At 47.9% G+C, this 19,662-nt stretch overlaps 1 protein-coding gene across 1 annotated transcript in view; it reads left to right on the forward strand.

Annotated features, from left to right (window-relative positions):
* ERCC6L2 (excision repair cross-complementation group 6-like 2) overlaps positions 1-19,662 on the forward strand; it is a 115,104-nt gene that overhangs the window by 78,731 nt on the left and 16,711 nt on the right. Inside the window, exon 10 of the mRNA XM_008573342.1 lies at positions 17,543-17,637. Coding sequence (XP_008571564.1) covers positions 17,543-17,637 — 95 coding nt within the window. The remainder of the gene's footprint in view (positions 1-17,542; positions 17,638-19,662) is intronic.

Below are 19,662 nucleotides of genomic sequence, written 5' to 3' on the forward strand. Positions count from 1 at the left end.
GGGGGGGGGGGGGGGCGGTGAGGAGGCAGGGAGGGGAGAGGGTACAAAGTGCTCTCAATCAAAACCTCCAACCCCAAGCCCCAAGCAACACCCAAATCCAAGTGCTTTCCTGAGATTTCATGTCTGGACACCAAGAGAAAAGCTCCTCTTGTGCTTAGAGCCTGAGGGTGTAGGACTCACACTGTGCCCTTGTGCACCGGAGTGGGTCAACTCACAGCAAATCAAAGCTGAGAGACGGAAAGAGCAGGTCCTAATGGCAACCACTGAGCTCCAAGATCAAACTGTGCCTGAAGGTCTCCCCCTGGATTCTGCAGTTGTGTGAGCCAACAAATTGTCCTGTTTTATTTAAACCACGGTGAGTTGGTTCTCTGTCCCTTGCAATGGGACCTAAATGATCTGCATTGAGGTACGTGTTTAAAACAGTGGGCATTTGGATAGAGTGAGGCAATCCAGGCAGAGAATGACATCTACGATGTGGATGGGGAAAGCCAAGAGTACGGGGGTCCCTGCCTTTTTTCTCCATGTTATTCCTTGTTGCTCGGCATAGCCGATACTCCACTAAATCAATGAATGATGAGACTTCAGTCGAACTTGGAATGTGATTTGATGACTATGTACGGATAAATCTGGAAAGACAGGTTTGGAAACTTTGGCCATCTCCACAACTGCCTGTGAATTAGCTCTGAGAGCAAAGTGGTTACTGGTGCCTTCAGCCTGAGACATTTAACAGCAAACTTCAGTTTCTCCCAGAAAACTGCTTGGGATTTGGGATCTGCACAGCCCACCTGACCCCCTCCCAAGTTCATGCATCTTTCTTTCAGGAAAAATCTCACTTTAAATCAATAATTACATCACCTCCTAACATACACGCAAAAGAAACTCCAAGTCAGCTCTCTGGGTGCTGGGAGCCAAGGTGGAAAATTATTTCTTGACTCTTATTATTTCTTGACTATTAGAAATGGCCCTGGGAGAGTTCCATCCATAAGGACATGAGGAAGGAGTTATTGTCTATGCAGCCAAAGGCTGAAATTTCAGCAGTTGTTCGATGATCTGATCTGAAGCGAAGCTCCTCTTTCCCCACCAGGACGGCGCTTGAGCATTTGAAATGTTAATGTTTTCAGACCCAGACTCTGAGTTTTTCAATATCTCAGATAGCAAAGTAAATTCTGATGTCAGTGCCTATTGATTTTACAATTTCCTTGTTTCTTTCTCCTCCCCCTCCCATCTTTGATTTTATTTATGGAAGACTTAACCTCGCCAGGTGAGCAGGCTCAAGGTCTACAAGGGGCCCGGCCTCCTTTTCCAGACTGGCAATGGGCACTGCTTCTCTCAGTCTGCATCTTCCTGCAGCCTCCAGGGGCCAGCAGTGATGCTGGTCACAGGCAAGGATCGAGACTCGGTTCCCCTTGTAGGAACTCACTGTCCCCCCTGGAGAGACCGATGCATAAACAGTACAGAGCAGTGTGGTCAGCTCCACAAAAGGGAAGACTGGGTGAGACACATCTGCTGAGACATTCTCACACATTGCCTCAGTTGACCTTTGCCACAACCTCACGAGGTAAGTTCATCATCTCCATTTTATAGACAAAGAAACTGAGGCTCAGAGAGGCAATGCAGCTTGCCCAAGATGAGACAATGCCAGGATTGGCACCAAATTTACACCCAGATCATTCCCACTCCAAGGTCAATGTTCTGAGTCAGTACTTTATTTTTAAATTTTAAATTATTTAAGAAGTCACCACTTAACCACCGATGTCACATGGGCCTTTAGAGCTGCCTGGCTCAGCAACTTCATGTCCCTGGTCTGTTTCCTCCCTCACACTCTGGATGACTATTTCCTGTTGTCTTTTCTGAGCCGCCTCTCTGCTCCATTTCACTGGGAACACAGAGCCATCAGAAGGGAATTTCTGCATTCCTTGTCACCAGGAGCTGCAGCTCTCCCCTCAGTTGGGCACCAGCTACTGTCTCTTTGCCCTCAGAACCATCAAATGTCCCCTGTCCACTAGATCGTCTTCATTAGCATCAAAGATGCTGTAACAGTTCTCCCTCTTTTTGAGAAAATCCTCCGTTTGACTCACATGTCGATGCCTGAGTGTCAGTGCAGCAACAGCCCAAGCTGGAGCTCCGGTGCCCCCTCCCCTCCTCGTCTCCAGCACTGGGAATCCTTGCTTCTCAGAACTGAATGAAGTTGTAGGACACCAGCTGGTGTCCGCGGGGAACTGGAGAGTTGCTTGGTGTGGAAAGCACGCATTTGGTGTCAGACGCGTTGTGAATAGAGAAATAGTCCCCCTGTTAGCTGCTGTGGAGAATGACTTTCTGTCTCCTGCCAGAAGACCCGGAGTTTATTTCTTTATACAACATTGCCTACAGTTTAAGGTCATAACCAACCCAAACATGCCCACTAAAATGATGAAAACCTGCTCAGTTTTATGTGAAATGAATGAATAAATACAGTTCCTGTCGTGGGCTATGCCAAGGAGCCTAGGGAATGTTTCTTTTGGTCATTCCACAGTCAACAAAATCTTTTGGGTACCTACTGTGTGCCAAATACTGTGTTAAGTACTGGAAATGCAAGGGTGAATAAGACAGGCCCGATCCCTTCCCTCATGAGGCTCACAGCCACGTGTCTGAGCACGTCCTGCATGCTGGTGGTGGACAAAGTCACAACGTTGGCCCGCATGGAGCTGGTGGCTGCTGTCACTCAGGTTTTGAGCACCCATGCTATGTCTGGCTGGGCACCATGCCAAGCACCCAGTAGATGTTACTGCATTTAACCTTCCTGATTTGGAGACTATTATTATAGATGAGAAGGGAGGTTGCAGAACGGTGAAGGCAGTTGCCCAATGACACACAGCTTTTCTTTTTTTTTTTTTTTTTCCTTTTTTCGTCTTTTTTCGTGTCTGGCAACGGATCGCAACCCTCAGTGTTGCGCCCGTACTGGACTGGGACCGGCAACGGGATCGCAACCCTCGGTGTTGCGCCCGCACCTCGCTCAGCCAGTGAGCGGGAACCGGTCTGTATGTGGGATCCGAACCCTTGGCGGGAGCGCCGCTGCGCTCCCAAGCGGCGCACTGTAGCAGCGCGCCACTGGGCCAGCCCGACACACAGCTTTTCAAGTGATGAACTGAGAGTCAAAAAGGGCCATCAGACTCAAGAACGCAAACCATTAGGCAACACTGCTTCAGTTCCGTGCAGTGGCGACTTCCTCCCACATCTTTGCTCCCTTTGCTGTTAACTCAGCCTCAGGAGCTGGCAGGTGGAATGGCCCAGCCTGCACTCTTGTCTCTTTCCTTCTTGTTTGTTCCTGGTAGAAGGACCCTCCTGTCTCACCCAGTTTAATCAGTTTGGTACATGTCACAAAAGTCTTCTGCTCCCTAATAAGCACTAGGGAGCAGAGGTGACGGAGCTCTGGTTCCTGTCCTCCAGATGCCCATGTGCTAGAGCCCTGGTTCTCAGCCCTGCTGCAGCTTAGAGTCACCAGGGGACTTGAAAAATCTTAATGCCCAGCCCTACTCCAGACCCATGAGAGCACCTTCCCTGGGTGCTGGTCCTCAGCATTCTTAAAGTCCCCCAGGCATTTTGATATGCAGCCAAGGTGACAACCAGTGTTCTAGAACCAGCCGCAGGAGGGGAGAGGCAGCACCTGCGTTATTAAGCATTTAACTGCAAGGGTCTACTCAGGGCACATGCTAGGTTCTCAGTAAATGTATGTAGAATGGAGAAGTGAAACTATCGGGGGATGATTCAAATGTAAACAGAGGGGGAATAGAAAACAGTGCAGCCACTCTGGGACACAGTTTGGCCTTTTTTATAAACTAGATGAGCGTGCAACCCCCGGACAACACAGTTGCTGCATTCTTGGGCATTTGCCCCAGAGAAATAAGAATTTATGTTCTCACCAAAGCCTGTGAACAAATGCTTATAGCATCTTTATTCATAACAATCCCAAACTGGAAGCACCCTAGATGCTACAGTGGATGAGCAAACCGGGGTACACCCCTATCATGGAGCACTACTCAGCCGTAAAAAGACATGGGCTATTAATAGACAAAGCTCGGATAGAGGTTCAGAGGATTATGCTGAGGGGAAAAAGCCAGTCTCAAAGTGCTCCAATCTATGTAACTCCACTTTATGTAGTATTTAAAAATGACAAAACAATAGAGATGGAGAACACAGTGGCGGCTGCCAGAGGTTGGGAGGAGGTGGGAGGAGCGGGAGGTGGCTGTGGCTATGAAGGGAGCCCGAGGGGTCTTTTCACAGGAACTCTCCTGTACCTTGGCTGTGGTGGGTCACACTCTTCTGCATGTGTGAAGAAACTGTGTAGAACTGAATACACACACTCAAATGAGTGCATGTAAAACAGATCTGAAGAAGGCCCGTGGATTGTATCACTGATATTCTGGTTGTGGTATCACAGTGTAGTTATGTAAGATGTTACCCCGGAAATGGGCGAACCGTCCTTGGGAGCCCTCTATGTTATTTCTTACAATGGCACATGGACCTACGATGATGTCAAAATACAAAGTTTATTAAAGAAAGTAAATAGAGACCTACAATTTGATTTGACGAGGGCTGTTATGAGAGGAAGCACAGGTGTGGTGAGAGGACAGAAGAGGGACCCCTTGGAGATCCAGAGAGTCGGGGAAGCGTGGTCACTAGACTAAGACCTAATAGATCACGGGGAGCCAGCCACAGAAAGAAGGAATGGAGCAGAGACCCAGAGGCAGGAGAGAGTGTCATTCCCTGGGGGCAGGGAGGGAAATTCAGACTGGATTAATTCAGTGAAGCCCAGGAGTCGTGTGAGATGGGTTGGAGACAAAGCAGGGGACAGACATAGATGACCACGTCCACCTTGCTGGACATGTGGGCCTTCTTCAGAGGGCAGCAGGGCCACCGATGGGCCTCCTGCAGAGGACAGAGATGTGAAGGTGTGTGCTTGAGAAGGGGCTGGCCTTCTCCCCGCCCTGTCCCAGCTCCCCTGTGATGGCTCCATTTCTCTCTGGGGGCAGAAATGCTGGCAGAACCCTCCCTCCCCCACCTTACAACTCCAAAGCCAATTGTACAGAGGGGGCCTCCTTTTTAGGGGCCCAGGAATGTCTGAGGGTCGCTCCGAATGCACTGGCCTAAGCTGGCCACACGACTACCCATTGCTGGGGAAGATGAAGACTGATCGGCTTTTGCTGATCAGGGATGGAGACCCACTCAGTTCCCATAGTCTGAGAGAGGGGGAGGGGTGGGTCCCCAAAGCAAGCTGGGGGCTGTTACTCAAAGAAGGGGGATGGAGCTGGGCCCGGCAGCATCAGCTCTCGTTCAAGCTAGGCTGGAGAAGTGCTGGCGCGTCTCGGAAGAGTCCAGGTCCACCGGAAACACGGTCTGCACTGCCCTCAGATCACACTGGCCTGAATGCTCCAGAGTCGCCCAGGCTCCCCCCAGGGGTCTTCTGAGTCATGTGCAGGGGCCGGTAGGACCCTCGCTTCTGGAGCCACTGTTGGGCAAAATGTGGTAAGAAACAAATAATTCCCCTTGAAATAAACTACTGTGCTCCTTTCCAATGATACCCTGAGTGGCTGTTGCATTTCCACCTGCAGAGTTTGGGGTTTCAGGCTCCCTCACAGGCTCTGGTCATTGACTTATTGACCAGAACAAGGGAGAGGGCCCTGGGCAATCCTGACCACAAACCAGTTCTGATAGTTCGGATGTGTTGTCCCCCCAAAGCTCATGTGGACATCTGATCCCCAATGTGGCAGTGTTGGGAGCTGTTTGTGTCATGGGGTGGATCCCTCATGAATAGATTAGTGCTCTCCTGGGGGTGGCAAGGGGCCAGTGAGTTCTTGCTCTGTTAGTTCCTGCTAGAGCTGGTTGTTTAAAGGACCCCGGCACTGGCACCTTCTCTCTCTCTTGCTTCCTCTCGCCATGTGATCTTGTGCCTGACGCTGCCTGCTGTTTTCCACCATGAGAAGAAGCAGCCTGAGGCCCACACCAGATGCACCTGTCCCAGGACTGTGAGCCAAATAAACTTCTCTTCTTTATAAATTACTCAGTCTCTGGGCCGGCCTGGTGGCGCACTGTAGAGTGCGCCGCTTGGGAGCGCGGTGGCGCTCCCACCGAGGTTTCAGATCCCATGTGGAGACCGGTTCCCACTTACTGGCTGAGCGCGATGTGGGCGCAACACCGAGGGTTGTGATCCCGTTGCCGGTCAGTAAAAAAGGAAAAAAATAATAATAATAAATAAATAAATTACTCAGTCTCAGGTATTCTGTTATAAAAAAAAAATGGGCTTATACAAGTCCCCTTCAAAGCAGACGAGGAAAAGCTGCACCTTTCTGGGCCCCTCCCTGTGGCCTCCTGGGTTGCAAGCTGCCCGGAAATGGGGTGATTGGTAAACTTAAGGGACTTACTTCACCCTGAGCCTCAGTTTCCTCATCTGTGAAATGGAGGTGTTAATAACGGCACATACAGTAAAATTTTTTAAAATGTCAGTTAATACAATAACCATTATTAGTCTAATCACGTGACTTGAAATTTGGCCTTGAACCTGATGTGCTCCAGGCTTCCTTCTGCTGAGTCTACCCTGTTCCTACAAACAGAGCTGGACTTGAAAGCTGTTTTCTCTTGAGTGTCATAATCCCCCAGAGTGAGATATTGGGGCAGAATGCCACAAACATGTTTAGACCAAGGAGAGACAACACAGTGGTGACAAACCCCCAACACTGTGTTTTTAGAGGAGTTTCCTCCTAAGATCCCAAGAAACCCTCAGGACGAGCCCACCCTGAATGGTCTAGAAGGGAGGGAGGTGTTAGCTGGGGCCTCTCTATGTGCCCAGCTGTCAGCCAGAGGACAGACCTTCAGCCCTGACCAAATCAGTGAGGCTTTCTGAAGCTGGGTTTAGAGACCCAGGAGTGCAGGTGACCCACACCTAACGAGCTAACAAAGGATCAGTAACTGAACTCCCGCTCCTTCTCTTAGTTTGGTGATAAAAGCAGAGAAGAACGTCCTGTATTTCCACCCCTACTTACACCAGAATGGAAAGCTCCCTGCGGGCCAAAAGCAGTTACTCTACGAGATGGTTTCACTGTAGATCCCACTTCACATAAGAGGAAACGGAGCCTGCAGCAGACACTGGAGGTGCCCTGATCAGACCGTCTCCAAGCCCTTGACCCGCCTGCTCCCCCCACCTGGCTTCTGTGTGCTTCTGCCTCTGACCACCTGCACCTGTAACTCTTGTGCGACTCTCCCCGGGAGCAGAACAGAGACTAGGATCCTATGTTGCCCTCCCTTCCGAGGACGGGCTGTGCCGGGAACTGACTGCCCACTCCCTGGACCGGAGGGGGTCAAGCTCTGAGGCGTAGTTACACTCGCTCCGGAGCTCCCCACGGGATCAGGCTGAGCTGGGATCTCGCCTGCATTCCACACTTGCTGGGCTTCTTCCTGTCCCCTGTCCTACTCCCCCTCTTTTTTACAGGTTTCTCTGCAACCCTTTCTTCTTAAGTCATCTGCACAGGGTACTCATCTCACAGTCCGCTTTGGGGATGTCTGGCCTTAGAGGTATACAGAGGTGGGGTCACTAACTCACGTCCATGCTGGAGCATGTGGCAGAGTGGGTCTGAATCTCCGCAGTTCAGCCCCAGATTCCTGCTTGGAAAGCCTCCTCCACACAGCCCTGCAGTCTGTCCTTTTGCAGAACAGTCGACCTTGGGTCCCTAAGTAGAGCTCTTGAGAAGGAATCCAGCATCCTCCTGAGAGACTGTGAGCCCTCGCTCAAGGTGATGCCCTTTTCCCTGCGAGATTATTTTGAGACCTCTGCTTATCGTGGGCAGATGCAGTAACAGGAGCCCATGGCACACGCTGCCTGTGCTGGGGGCTGCTCTTGAGGGAAGAGCACTGGACTGGGAGTCAGCAGGGGTAATTCCAGTCCTGGCTTCACCACCTATTGGCTGTGTGACCCCCACAAAGGTCTCTTAACGAATCTCCTTCACCTTGGCAGTGGGGTGCTCCTTTACCTGTAAAGAAAATATAAAAACACTGACCTCCGGCAAAGGTCAAAGCTTTGTTGCCTGCCAGTGTGCACAGCGTGAGGTGGGAGGGGACCCATGTGGATGATGGGAGGCGCAGGCTGGGGTCGACCCAGGCCGTCCTGCGCTTGCTCTGGTGTGTAGGCCCTGAGCAATAAAGCGCTGGATGGAGATTTTCTGTGTTGTCCTAGAATCGTTTCTCTTCCATGGGGACCCCAGAGTACCCGTGCCACTGTTACACCCCTTGCAATTGAATGCACTACATTTGAACCCAAATCAAAATGTGTTATTTCCGAAGCAGGACCCAGAAGACAGGACCTGTGTTTGGGACAGATTCGGTCATGTTGCTGCCTGTACTGAGAACTGACAACACCAGGAGCCAGAGTTGATGTTTTACATTCATTTAATCTTCACAACAAACCTATGAGACGGGTACTACTGTCCTTCCCCTTTTTCAAGTGAGAAAACTGAGTGTCACAAACCATTAGTTATAAGATCGGATAGATATAGATGATAAAACTAAGGCTCTTGAACCAGTGTAGATTTAGGTATAGGAGGACAGATAGGAAGGAAAGGAGGGAGGGAGAAAGGCAGATAGAGGTTTGTGTGGAATGCAGAACTATTTCTTATACTTAGAACACAAGTTCGAACACCAAACTGGAGTTTGCTGTTTTTGTTTGTGTGTGTGAGTTTCATTTTGTTTATTACTATGTTTCTTCCCCTAGAAAATCACAGAAACAAATATTTTCTGTTAATAAAATAAAGCCAGAACCCGCCGCCTTTCCTTCCTGCTGCGCAGGTGGCTGCCCCATGCGGTGGATTACAGTGTCAGGAAGGTGGCTGCAGGGAACAGTGTGGCCTCCCTCCGTTAATTAATGGAGATAATTACACACTGTAAACAGTCTCGGGTATAATTAAGGGTGGAGGCCCAGGGCTGGGGCGTGCACCCCGTTGATACTGGTATTGTCAGACAACCGGGCTGCAGGCTCAGCTTCCTCTAGGAGACTCCAAAATTTAGCCCCGGGCAGGCTGCAGCCTCCACCCTCCTGAGCCCTGTGGTTCTCCCAGGACAAATCCCGCCTTCCAACAGGAGCCACTTTCTGGCCAGGTGCCTGGCTTGAAAGAAGGGACTGGCCCTGACCCAATGCTTATGCCCAGAAACAAAGCAGCCAGTGACCCAGGCCCTGGAGAAAGCCTCATCTTGGGAGAGAGGGGGGCTGTTCCTCGGGTACCAGAAACTCATTGGGTCTGCGACTGAATTCATACGTTCCCTCTACTCCTTCCCACCGAACTGCTCCACCTAATGTCTCCAAATCCCACTCTGGGGCTTGAACCTGGAGTCCACCTTGAAGCCTCCCCTTCTCTCTCATCTCCAACATCCAGCCCTTTCGTTCATTAGTTCACTTATTCCATAAATGTTCATGGGGATCCTCCTATAAATCAGGCTCTTTGTCATTACCAGGGCCAGTCAATTCTGCCTTCCAAACGTTATCCAGTTCCACACCCCCCACCTGGAGCAAGCCGCTTCAATTCTCCCCAATTTCAGCCATCTCCTCCCAGTCTCCTGTCATCCTCTCCAACCCCTCCAGGATAAGATTAGAAAACACAAATCTGGCTAAGTCCCTTCTCTGCTTAAAACCTCCCAGGAGCTTACCACTGTCCCTTTGACAAGTCTAAATCCTGACCGGGCCCTGCACAGGCAGGCCCACGGATGCGTCCAGCCCCATCTTCTTTCCTCTCTTGCATCCTGAGCTCCAGCCACCCTGGCCTTCTCCCTGTCTTCCTGCATCCCAGTTCTTGGCACAAGCTGCTCCCTCTGCCAGAGAGGCTCTCTCTCCCTCTCCCCCTCCCCCAATTTCCCAGAAAACTTCAACTTGTTTTTTATGTCCAGTTTAAATAGCCTATCGGGGCCGGCCTATGGCTCACTTGGGAGAGTGTGGTGCTGATAACACCAAGGCCACGGGTTCAGATCCCTATATAGTGATGGCCGGTTCGCTCACTGGTTGAGTATGGTGTTGACAACACCAAGTCAAGGGTTAAGATCCCCTTACCAGTCATCTTTTAAAAATAAATAAATAAATAAATAAATAAATAAATAAATAAATAAATAAATAAATAAATAAATAAATAAATAAATAAATAAATAAATAAATAAATAAATAAATAAATAAATAAATAAATAAATAAATAAATAAATAAATAAATAAATAAATAAATAAATAAATAAATAAATAAATAAATAAATAAATAAATAAATAAATAAATAAATAAATAAATAAATAAATAAATAAATAAATAAATAAATAAATAAATAAATAAATAAATAAATAAATAAATAAATAAATAAATAAATAAATAAATAAATAAATAAATAAATAAATAAATAAATAAATAAATAAATAAATAAATAAATAAATAAATAAATAAATAAATAAATAAATAAATAAATAAATAAATAAATAAATAAATAAATAAATAAATAAATAAATAAATAAATAAAATAAACAGCCTATCTTCAGAGGAACCTCCCCAGCCTTCCTTTTTGGGTTATGCACCCCAATACATGGTTTCACGATTCCATGATATTGCTTTTTGATATTTAAATGTTTTTACAATTATTTGTTTAATGTCTTCCTCCCTTGACAACTTTTTGTAAGTTCCATGGTAGCAGGGCCTTATCTGTCTTGTTTATTTCTGTATCTGCAGTGCTGGGAACAGTGCTTTGCACATAGTAGGTCTTCCCTTCGTTAAGTGAATGAGTGAATAAGTAAACAAATATAGGAATGAATGGCTTTTGTTTTTCCTCTGGGACACATAGAGGTGAGATATAAGACAACTTTCTGCTTTCTGTTTCTTTGTGATCCACCTTGAGCATTCTATTTATTTTTGGTTCAATTCTTGTCATTTCTTATTTCTGTCCTTGAGGTTCCCAGGTATCAGGGGGTTCAGGGTTGTGCAAAGCATCTTATTCACTATACCCAGCTGTTCAAGTTGTTAGCAAGCAAAGGCTCACTACCTGATGTGCAAAGCAGCCAATACCATGGCACCAGCTTTTGCAAGAAGCAAAGCTTTGTTCATGAAGTTGACTGGTATAGAGACAGGACATACAGATAAATACAAATTATTTGATATTCTTCCCATGGAAAGGTAAAGTCCATTTTGCCCCCTCTTGAATCCAGGCTGGTTTGTGACTGATTTTGTAACTATCTAAAACTAGCTGAAACAAGTTTTATTTTCCTATCTCAAGTTATTTCAATGTTTTCTTGTAGGGTGTGAGCTGAGCACGCACCGAAAGAGGACCTTGCCCTCCAGAAGACCTCAGGAACCTGAAAATTCTCTACCAAAGTGCTGGATCCCGATCATACCTATCAGAGGACTGAATTCAGAATTGGCCAGTCAGCTCCTGACTTTATCAGCCTATCACCCTTTCCCATGTCATCTGGCCTGACTCAGATTCAGCCCTTAAAAGCCCATTTAGCCCCTGGTTCATGGAAGCAGATTTGAGAGCTGTACGTCCTGTCTCTACCCCAGTCAACTTTGCAAATAAAGCTTTGCTTCTTGCAAAAGCTGGTGCCTTTGTATTGGCTTCTGTGCACACGAGGTAGTAAACCCTTGCTTGTTAACAATTTGACCAGCTGGGTATAGTGAATAAGATGCTTTGCCAACTCTAGGCCTTCCCTTAAAGAGAACTGTCAGCTTCCACTTCCTTTCTCTTGGAACCCTGTGCCACCGTGGATGGAATCTGACTACCCTGGGGACACCATGCTGTGAAAAAACTCCTTGAGTCAGGTAGAGAGAATGGGAAAGAGAAAGAGGGGGGGAGAGAGAGAGAGAGAGAGAAAGATGCCCAACCAGCCCCAGTTGTCTGAGTCTTCCTAGCTGAGGTCCCAAAAGGTCCCAGATATATGCTTTCCCTGCTGTGCCTTGTCCACCTGCCCCACAGGACTGTGATACATAATAATGACACACAGCTATGTTAAGTCATAATGTCTGGGGTAGTTTGTTATGCAACAATAGGGAGCCAGAACAGGGGTTCCTCAACTTTGGCAGAGAAGACAATGCTTTCAGACATTTAAATAATGCCACATCCACCCCCACCCATCACACTGGCAAATCCTCCCACGAGAGAACTTCCTTCCCTAAACTGCTCTTCTAAGTAAAAATAAACAGATAAATAGCATATTCGTGGGTTTCTGAGTTTGGGGGCAGAAGCATTCCTTAGGTTTTATGTTTTGGAGAGTCTTTCCTTGTGGTCTTTGATTTTTCCAAAATAGACTCTCAGTTGTTTTTCATTATCTATGTGACTGCTGGAAAACTCTAATCCCTAATGCAAGACCCATATACTAGAAACATCAATCAAAATTAGAAGGAAACTATGTCCAGAAGGAATGGAGCATTCCAGAATGTGGGGGGGGGGGGGGGAAGGGGGGGCTCTAAGACCAGAAAACTCACCATTTCTTTTCACTACAAGGTCTCAACCCAGAGTTTTCCTGTGGCCCCAAATCCTCAGCCTCCTCTTCAAAAGTAGGGGTGGGGGGGGGGGGGGGGAGGGAAGGGAGTGCTCTAAGACCAGAAAACTCACCATTTCTTTTCACTACAAGGTCTCAACCCAGAGTTTTCCTGTGGCCCCAAATCCTCAGCCTCCTCTTCAAAAGTAGGGGTGGATGTGGAATTATTTGAATGTCTGAATGTATGTTATTTGTCTTCTGCAAAAGCTGAGGACCCCTGTTTTGGTCATCTGTTACTGTGATGTGTTTGTTGGCTAAAAAGAAGTGACCACTCCTTGGAAGCCAACCTGAACAGGTCCTGTCTATAGGTGGAAATGCACTTGAACCCTCAGCTCGTGCCTCCTTCCATGGAGATACACTCCACATTGCAGGTGTATGGGCAGCTTCATGAAGTCACAACATCTAGAAACTTGCCAGTGGCTTCCAGAGAGACTGCCATGGATACTTTTCTCAGACTGAGTGCCTGGGAGAATGTCTTTGGAGAACTTCATGGGTGGGTGGAGCAGGAACATTTCAGGGATTTGGACAGATGTCCCCTGTAGGAGGAGAATCTCTATCTCCCTCACTGTGAAATGATTATTTCTTTCAGAGGAGGGGAGCCAGCTCCTGGGTTGGTAAAAATGAAGGAGAATGAAGAAAGGACTTTGGAGAGAGGAGATGCAGGACTGAAGGGGAATGTTTGGGTGAACCTAAAATACTGGGGTGAAGGAAAGAACTGGGACAGACCAGGCTGAGCTTGCCTGGGGTGGAGAAAGAGTGGTGGAACCATGGTCAGAGGGGCCCAGGAAGGTCCTGGAGTGGGGAGGGGGAAACTAGTGGGTCAAGCAGGATATTCAGGGTTGACATGATCAGGGGTGTCAGAGGGCTCACCTGGCTGGTGTGCAAATGTTCCAGACCCTTCTGTTTTACAAATTGTTTTCCATCCAGCAACTCAAGCCATCTTCTCTAAACCTTCTGTCAAATTTAGCCATGTCTTGCCTGATCTTCTTTAGATCCTGCAGTGCTTCCCAATGCTCCCAGGAGAGAGACCTCAGTCTTTCCAATATTTTATCCTGCATGTCTTGGCTCTGGCCAATGTCCTTGGCCTCAATGTACCCTACAAGTCCTCTGGCTCTCTTTGCTCCAGACACACCAGGTTTCTTTAAGCCCCTGGTGTTTATTCTGCTCTCTCCTACCTCAGGACATTTACACATGCTAGCCCCTCTGTTTGAATGCTTTTTCTCTCCTCTCTTGACCTAATTTTTCATTCTTTACATCTTGATCAGTATCATTTGTTCAGGAAAACATCCCTGAGCCCCCCTATTCTGTTCATTCCCTGTTCTAAACTCTTCTAGCCCCATGAATTTTTCCATTTGACCCCAAGTTAGAGTTTCTGTCATTAAGAGCTGTCTCTTTCATGAGAGGGGTAGCTCTATGAAGGCAGAGATCTTATTTCTTTGGGCCCATCATTGTATCCCCAACACCCCACACTTGAAAGGTGGTTAAGAAATTTTGTTGAATGAATGGCTGGTGTAAATTATTTACTTGGGATGGATGAGTGAATTACTGGGGTCCGTTTTGTCCTGGTTTACCTCCCATTCACCTAGAACAACCCAGACATTTCCTCAGCAAAGGGCAAACAGGATAGATTTTTCCTCCATCAAGGAGGAGAAGATTTTATTTAGTTTTATTTTTATGGTGCTACCAGCAAGGTCCTAGAACAGGACCCTCCCCTCCCCTCTCACTTATTGTAAACCACACTGATTCACTGCAAGCCCAGAGTGAACTATGGCATATCTGACTCAGAGAAGCCTTCCCAGACCCCTACCTCACACCATCTACAAAAAGAAATTTGAAGAGTGTTGGTGAATTTAAATGTAAAAAGTAAAACAATAAGGCTTCAAGATGATAACAAAGGAAAGTATCTTTACAACCTTGAGGTAGGCAAATAATTCTTAAGCAGAACACAATAAGCATGGACTAAAATAGAAAAGATTGCTAAATTAGACTGCATTACAACTTCGAACTTCTATCAAAAGGAATCATTATGAGAGTAATAGGAAAGTCACAGACTGAGAGGAAATGTTTGCAATGTAGATATTTAACAAAGGACTTGTATCCAGAATATATATAAAAACTCTGCAAATCATTAAGAAAAAAGATAGACAAACCACAAGGAAGATAGGCAAAAGACTTGAAAAGGCACTAGAGGACATCCTAACACCCAATAAATATATCAAAGGAGATTCCCATCTCTAGTCATTAGGGCATTGCAAATTAATGTCACAGTAAGATCCCATACACACCACCAGAACTACTAAAATGTAAAGCTCAGGTAATGCCAAGTGTGGGTTAAATTGTGGAGCAAATACCTGCTGGTTTGAGGGTACAATGGGTTCACTTTGGAAAACTGTCAGTATCTAACAAAGCTGAACATGTCTATACCTTAGAGTCCATCTGCTTCACTCTTGGGTGTAGACTCTACAGATATATGTATTTATGCTCACAAAAGATTTGTACCAGAACATATAGCAGCACTGTTCATAATAGCCCCAAACTGGAAATAGCCCAAATGTTCATCATCTGTGAGAGGGATACATATGGTGTATTAGTGGAACAGTGCTCTCAAAAAAAGGAATAAACTAGTGCCACACTGATTACACCCACACCAAACAATGTAGACTTAAGTTTGTGCAAAAGAAGCCAGACACAGAGGAGCACACACTGCATGATTTCACGTATAGACGGCTCAGGAGGAGGTTCAAGTAATCCATGGTCATATGAGGCAGAGACCAGGGTGGGGCATAGGGGCTACCTGGGGACAGAATGGTCCTTTCTCTTCACATGGAGGGTGATGACACGATGTGAACGCTGATGGTTTGTTCACTTTTCTGAATGTAAATTATACTTCTATTGATGTTTACCTAAAACATAACTAGAAAGAAATAAAGCAGGCCCATATCCCAGCCATTTGCTCTTCTGATGATGACATTTTATTTTCCTCATAGTGCCTATGAAACGGAGTCATTTGGAGCCCAATTTTGAGAATCCAAAGCATGCTCCTGCGACTTACATGCTGTGCAACTTCGGGCAAGTTACTTAAAGTATCTGTGCCTCAGTTTCTTCATCTACAAAATGAGGGTAATGATGATAAATATGGATGGTATTGCCTTCAAAGGGTTGTTGTGAAGGTTAACCGAGATAATATCTACAGAGAGAGACAGAGACTGGACCAGGGCTCATGCACAGATTTCTAGCCAGCACAGCGCTGATGCTCTCTAGGTTATCTTGTTAGCAGAATGTTGTCCGTCTCTGTTGCTAAAACGCAAACTTCGAGTGAAGGGTCTTGTCAGTCTTGTTCCCCGTTGTGCCTAGTCCAATGCTTGGCCACTGCAGGTATTTAATAAATATTCATCAACAGCTGAGCAGGGAGTCAGGGACCTTTGAGGCTGAGCCGCCCAGTGCTTAGAAGGGGCTGCTATTCAAATACCAAATCCTAAAACTGATCTAAACCTTGGGAAAGAGAGAAGAGGCACAACTGGATAAGTCAACACCATCTCCTGTTCACCAAGCATAGAGGGCCTGGTGACCAGCTTGCCTGGAACTCTTGGCTTCAGGGCCAAAATGAAACCTCTGGAGTCTCTTCCTGCCAGGGTTAAGTTTTGCATGTTTTTAAAGTTATGCCAGGACCTCCAAAGACCAGGGACAATGTTCTCTGAAGGCATTGAACAGGATGATAAAGTCTCCTCCACCACAGTACAACAAGACAGTCCCCAAATTCCTTTGTTGCTGAGGTCCCCAACTAGCTCCAGTGGGACACCAGCCCAGCCTGGGGCAGAGGGCAGCGGGTGTGGGAGGCAATCGGGAGACAGTGCAAATATGCCCCCACCTTTCCCAGGGAGCTCTGTCTGACAGGACATAGTAAAAAGTCTTTTAATCTTTGTCACTGTGAGTAGGCAGGGAGGCCAAAAGTCTCAATGTTTTAAAGGGAAATTTTAATTAGTATGTAAATTCGACTCGCGGCATTAAAATGTCATTTGCTAAGTAAATGTTGCTGCACTCCGAGTTCAGGTATTTATTTGATCCTGTCCTGCCAAGGTGCCTTTGTGGGTTTCCTGAGTGTGTAATAACAGCATTTCAAAAACAAAATGAAATTCTCCCTCTGCTACAATGCGCCTGGGTTACAGCTTCGCCGCCGGTGATGTGACTGGAATATTTTAAGGCAGCAGCCGCCGGCTCTGGCAGCAGCACACATGTCCCCTTCTCCCTGCCTGTCTGAGATGACCTCTTGGGGCTGCAAAGGAGACCCCTTCATCCCTGAATCCAGACCCCCGAGCATCCGCACTGAGGAGCCATGGCTCTGGCCATGGGCCTCTGAGATGACAGCCAGTTGCCTGCAAAGGGGGTGGTTGCAATGAGTGTCCAGGGGTTCCAGAAGAGGGGTGGACATTTGAGTGATTAAGTCATGTCACAGTCCTTCAGAAAACCCATGTGAAATGACCTGCAGGGGAAAGAAGATCACCTGGGGCCGTGTTTTCCTAAATTCCAAGATAAATGATGATTTAATGATACAGATCCAAAGAGCAGAAGATAATTGTCCAGCCCTTCAATGCACCGGAATTTCCCCCAGTCGTGATCAAAGCATATTCTGAGTGTTAATTAAGCTTCACTAAACCATCCGTGTGTGCATGTGCTTGTGCATAGATGTGTGCATGTGTGCAGATGTGTGTGTGTGCATGTGTGCAGACAGCTCCAGCTTCAACCCTAAGCTGCTTACTCCCCATGGCGAGAGACCATCCAGTTCCCAGCCTTGTCTAGATGGCGAGTGTGCCAGCAACTGACAGCTCAGAGCCTGCTCTGTGTATGTGTGTGCGCGCATGTGTACATATGGGTGTGTGCCTGTGTATGCGTGGTCTGTGTGTATGTGGGTGTGTGCATGTGTTCGTGGGTGTGCACATGTGTAGTGGGAGAAGTTCTGCTGATTATCACACTTCCCAGATGCACAGACGGCAGCGTGCCCCTACTGGTGTCCCATCCCCCTAGCTTCCCCTGCTCTGACCTGCCCCTGAAACAGCTGCTGGAGGAGGATGATGAGGTGCTTTCAGGACCTGGGAAGGGGCTGGCGGAAGTGCCCACAAGTGAGTTGGTTCTCATGCTGGTCCTGCCACACACAGCTGAGATCTCCTTCCTGAACCCCCACCCCCACTTCTGCTCCTGACCTCCATCTTCTCCAACTCAGAAAATGGCCCTATAGGCATCCAGGTGGCCAAGCCCCAAAGCCAGGCATCCTCTGGGGCTCAGCTTGGTGCCATCATCTGGAGGAGAGGAGAAGCGGGAGAAGAGCAAGAGAAGGGAGGGGAGAGAGGGAAGTTTGGCCCTGGCGGAAATGGGCTGTTTCTGCAGGTTCACAGGTGTTAAGTCAACACTCCACTCGAGACTTCAGTCCATCTGACAGTTGCACCTGCCCAGCCTGCCAGAGTGCTAATTGAAGCTGTAAAAACACCCCGCCTTTGGCTACTGAATATTTATGTTGTAAAATCCAAGAGAATCTCATTGAAGAGGCATCCCTTCCCCACACTCCTGTACACTTTCCACCTGCTGGAAGAACACTTGAGCTCAAGGTACAGGAGCTTCAGGAGGTGCTTTTCATTCTGTCACAGGTGCATTCAGTAAAGAATGTTGGCTGAGGACCTACTAGGTGTAGGCCTGTGCTCAGCACCAGGTTGAACAGCAAAAGACAAACAATTCTGCTAATCAGAGCCCATAGTTTGGGAAAGGAGGCATGCCACCTCCGTAGGGCGCAGCTCAGGCACTGAGCAGGTGGGACAGAGGACAGGGCACTCTTGGAGGAGGAAGTGAGTTGGTGAGCAGGTTCAGAGAGAGAGAAGAACGATGGGGCAGGGACTGGTGGACTGGGAAATGGCGGGGAGACCATGGGACCTCTCTGAACCTTGGTAAAGAGCAAAAGTCACATCTAAATGCTGCACTCTGGTGAGAAATAGCAACCCTGACATCAGGTACAGGAGGCCCATGCTCTGGCGCTCCTGTGCCCCGTCCCCTCCACGCACCTCTGACTTCAGCTGCAGCTGTGGTGGCTGCTCTAGGGGAGCTGAGAGGCACATCCCACCCCGAGCATGCAGGCACCTTTCTCTGCTCCCTGCCTCGGAGCCCCCTCAGCCACACCCAGGTGTGGTCCAGAAGTGTGGCTGTGTCACGGGGGCCTCCCACCGGTGGCGCATGCCGGCTGCTGCTACTTGCCGGTCATGTGTTCACTTCTCAGCAGTCCCAGCACCACAGAGCCCTGTTGCCTTGATAACGCACCCTTGTGTTGATCTCTCCTCCTTCCCTGTTTCACTGGGGATTCCCTGCTCCCTGGGGTCACCTCAGGAAGAAACTTGAGGCTCTGCTTTCTGCAGAACCCAGACTGAAAGCAGCGCTCAGGAGAAGCCAACTCCCTTGTTACCATACCTGACACTGGGAGAAACAGGCTGACAGAGGCGGACCTGGCTTCAGAGACCATCAAGTACATTCAAGTACGTTCTCTGAGCTCAGCCACAAAAGGAGGAGGACATCAGGGAGCATGTCCAACGAGCACTTGCCGAGGTCCTGCTACGGGCCAGACTCTGTCACAGAGCCTCTGTGTGCAGCGGGGAGCAGGGCAGACACACTTGCTCTCGTGGAGACTGTACTCCGGGACTGAGGGGCAGAATTGACAATGAGAAACATGGTGAATTTCTGATTTAACGTGAGGATGAATTAGGAAGAAGAATTTCAGGCAGGCACCTTGCAGTGGAAGGTACAGGGTGCCAATATCCACAGAGGACAGAGATATGATGGTGAACCTTACTCTGAGCTCAACTGTTGGGGGCCAGAGGCAGGAGGTTAGTCCAGGAAGGACATCCTTCAGGAACATGGATGAGAGAGGAAGGACGCTTTTGTTTCCCCACATCATCATTGGAAGACTCCTGTCCCCAAGGGTGTTACTTCTCTCAGAACAGGAAAGAGCATGTTCGATATGAGACCCTCTAGACTCCCTCCCACCAGCCATCTCCTCCCATCTGCACCTTCCCTGCCCATGACTGAGGCTGGACACAGTCACTCCTCACAGCTAGGAGAGGCCTGTGTCTCAGTCCCAGCAGAAGGGACCTGAGGAGTGTCGCAGA

Source organism: Galeopterus variegatus, unplaced genomic scaffold (assembly GCF_000696425.1).
Source record: "Galeopterus variegatus unplaced genomic scaffold, G_variegatus-3.0.2 Scaffold906, whole genome shotgun sequence".
Lineage (NCBI taxonomy): Eukaryota > Metazoa > Chordata > Mammalia > Dermoptera > Cynocephalidae > Galeopterus > Galeopterus variegatus.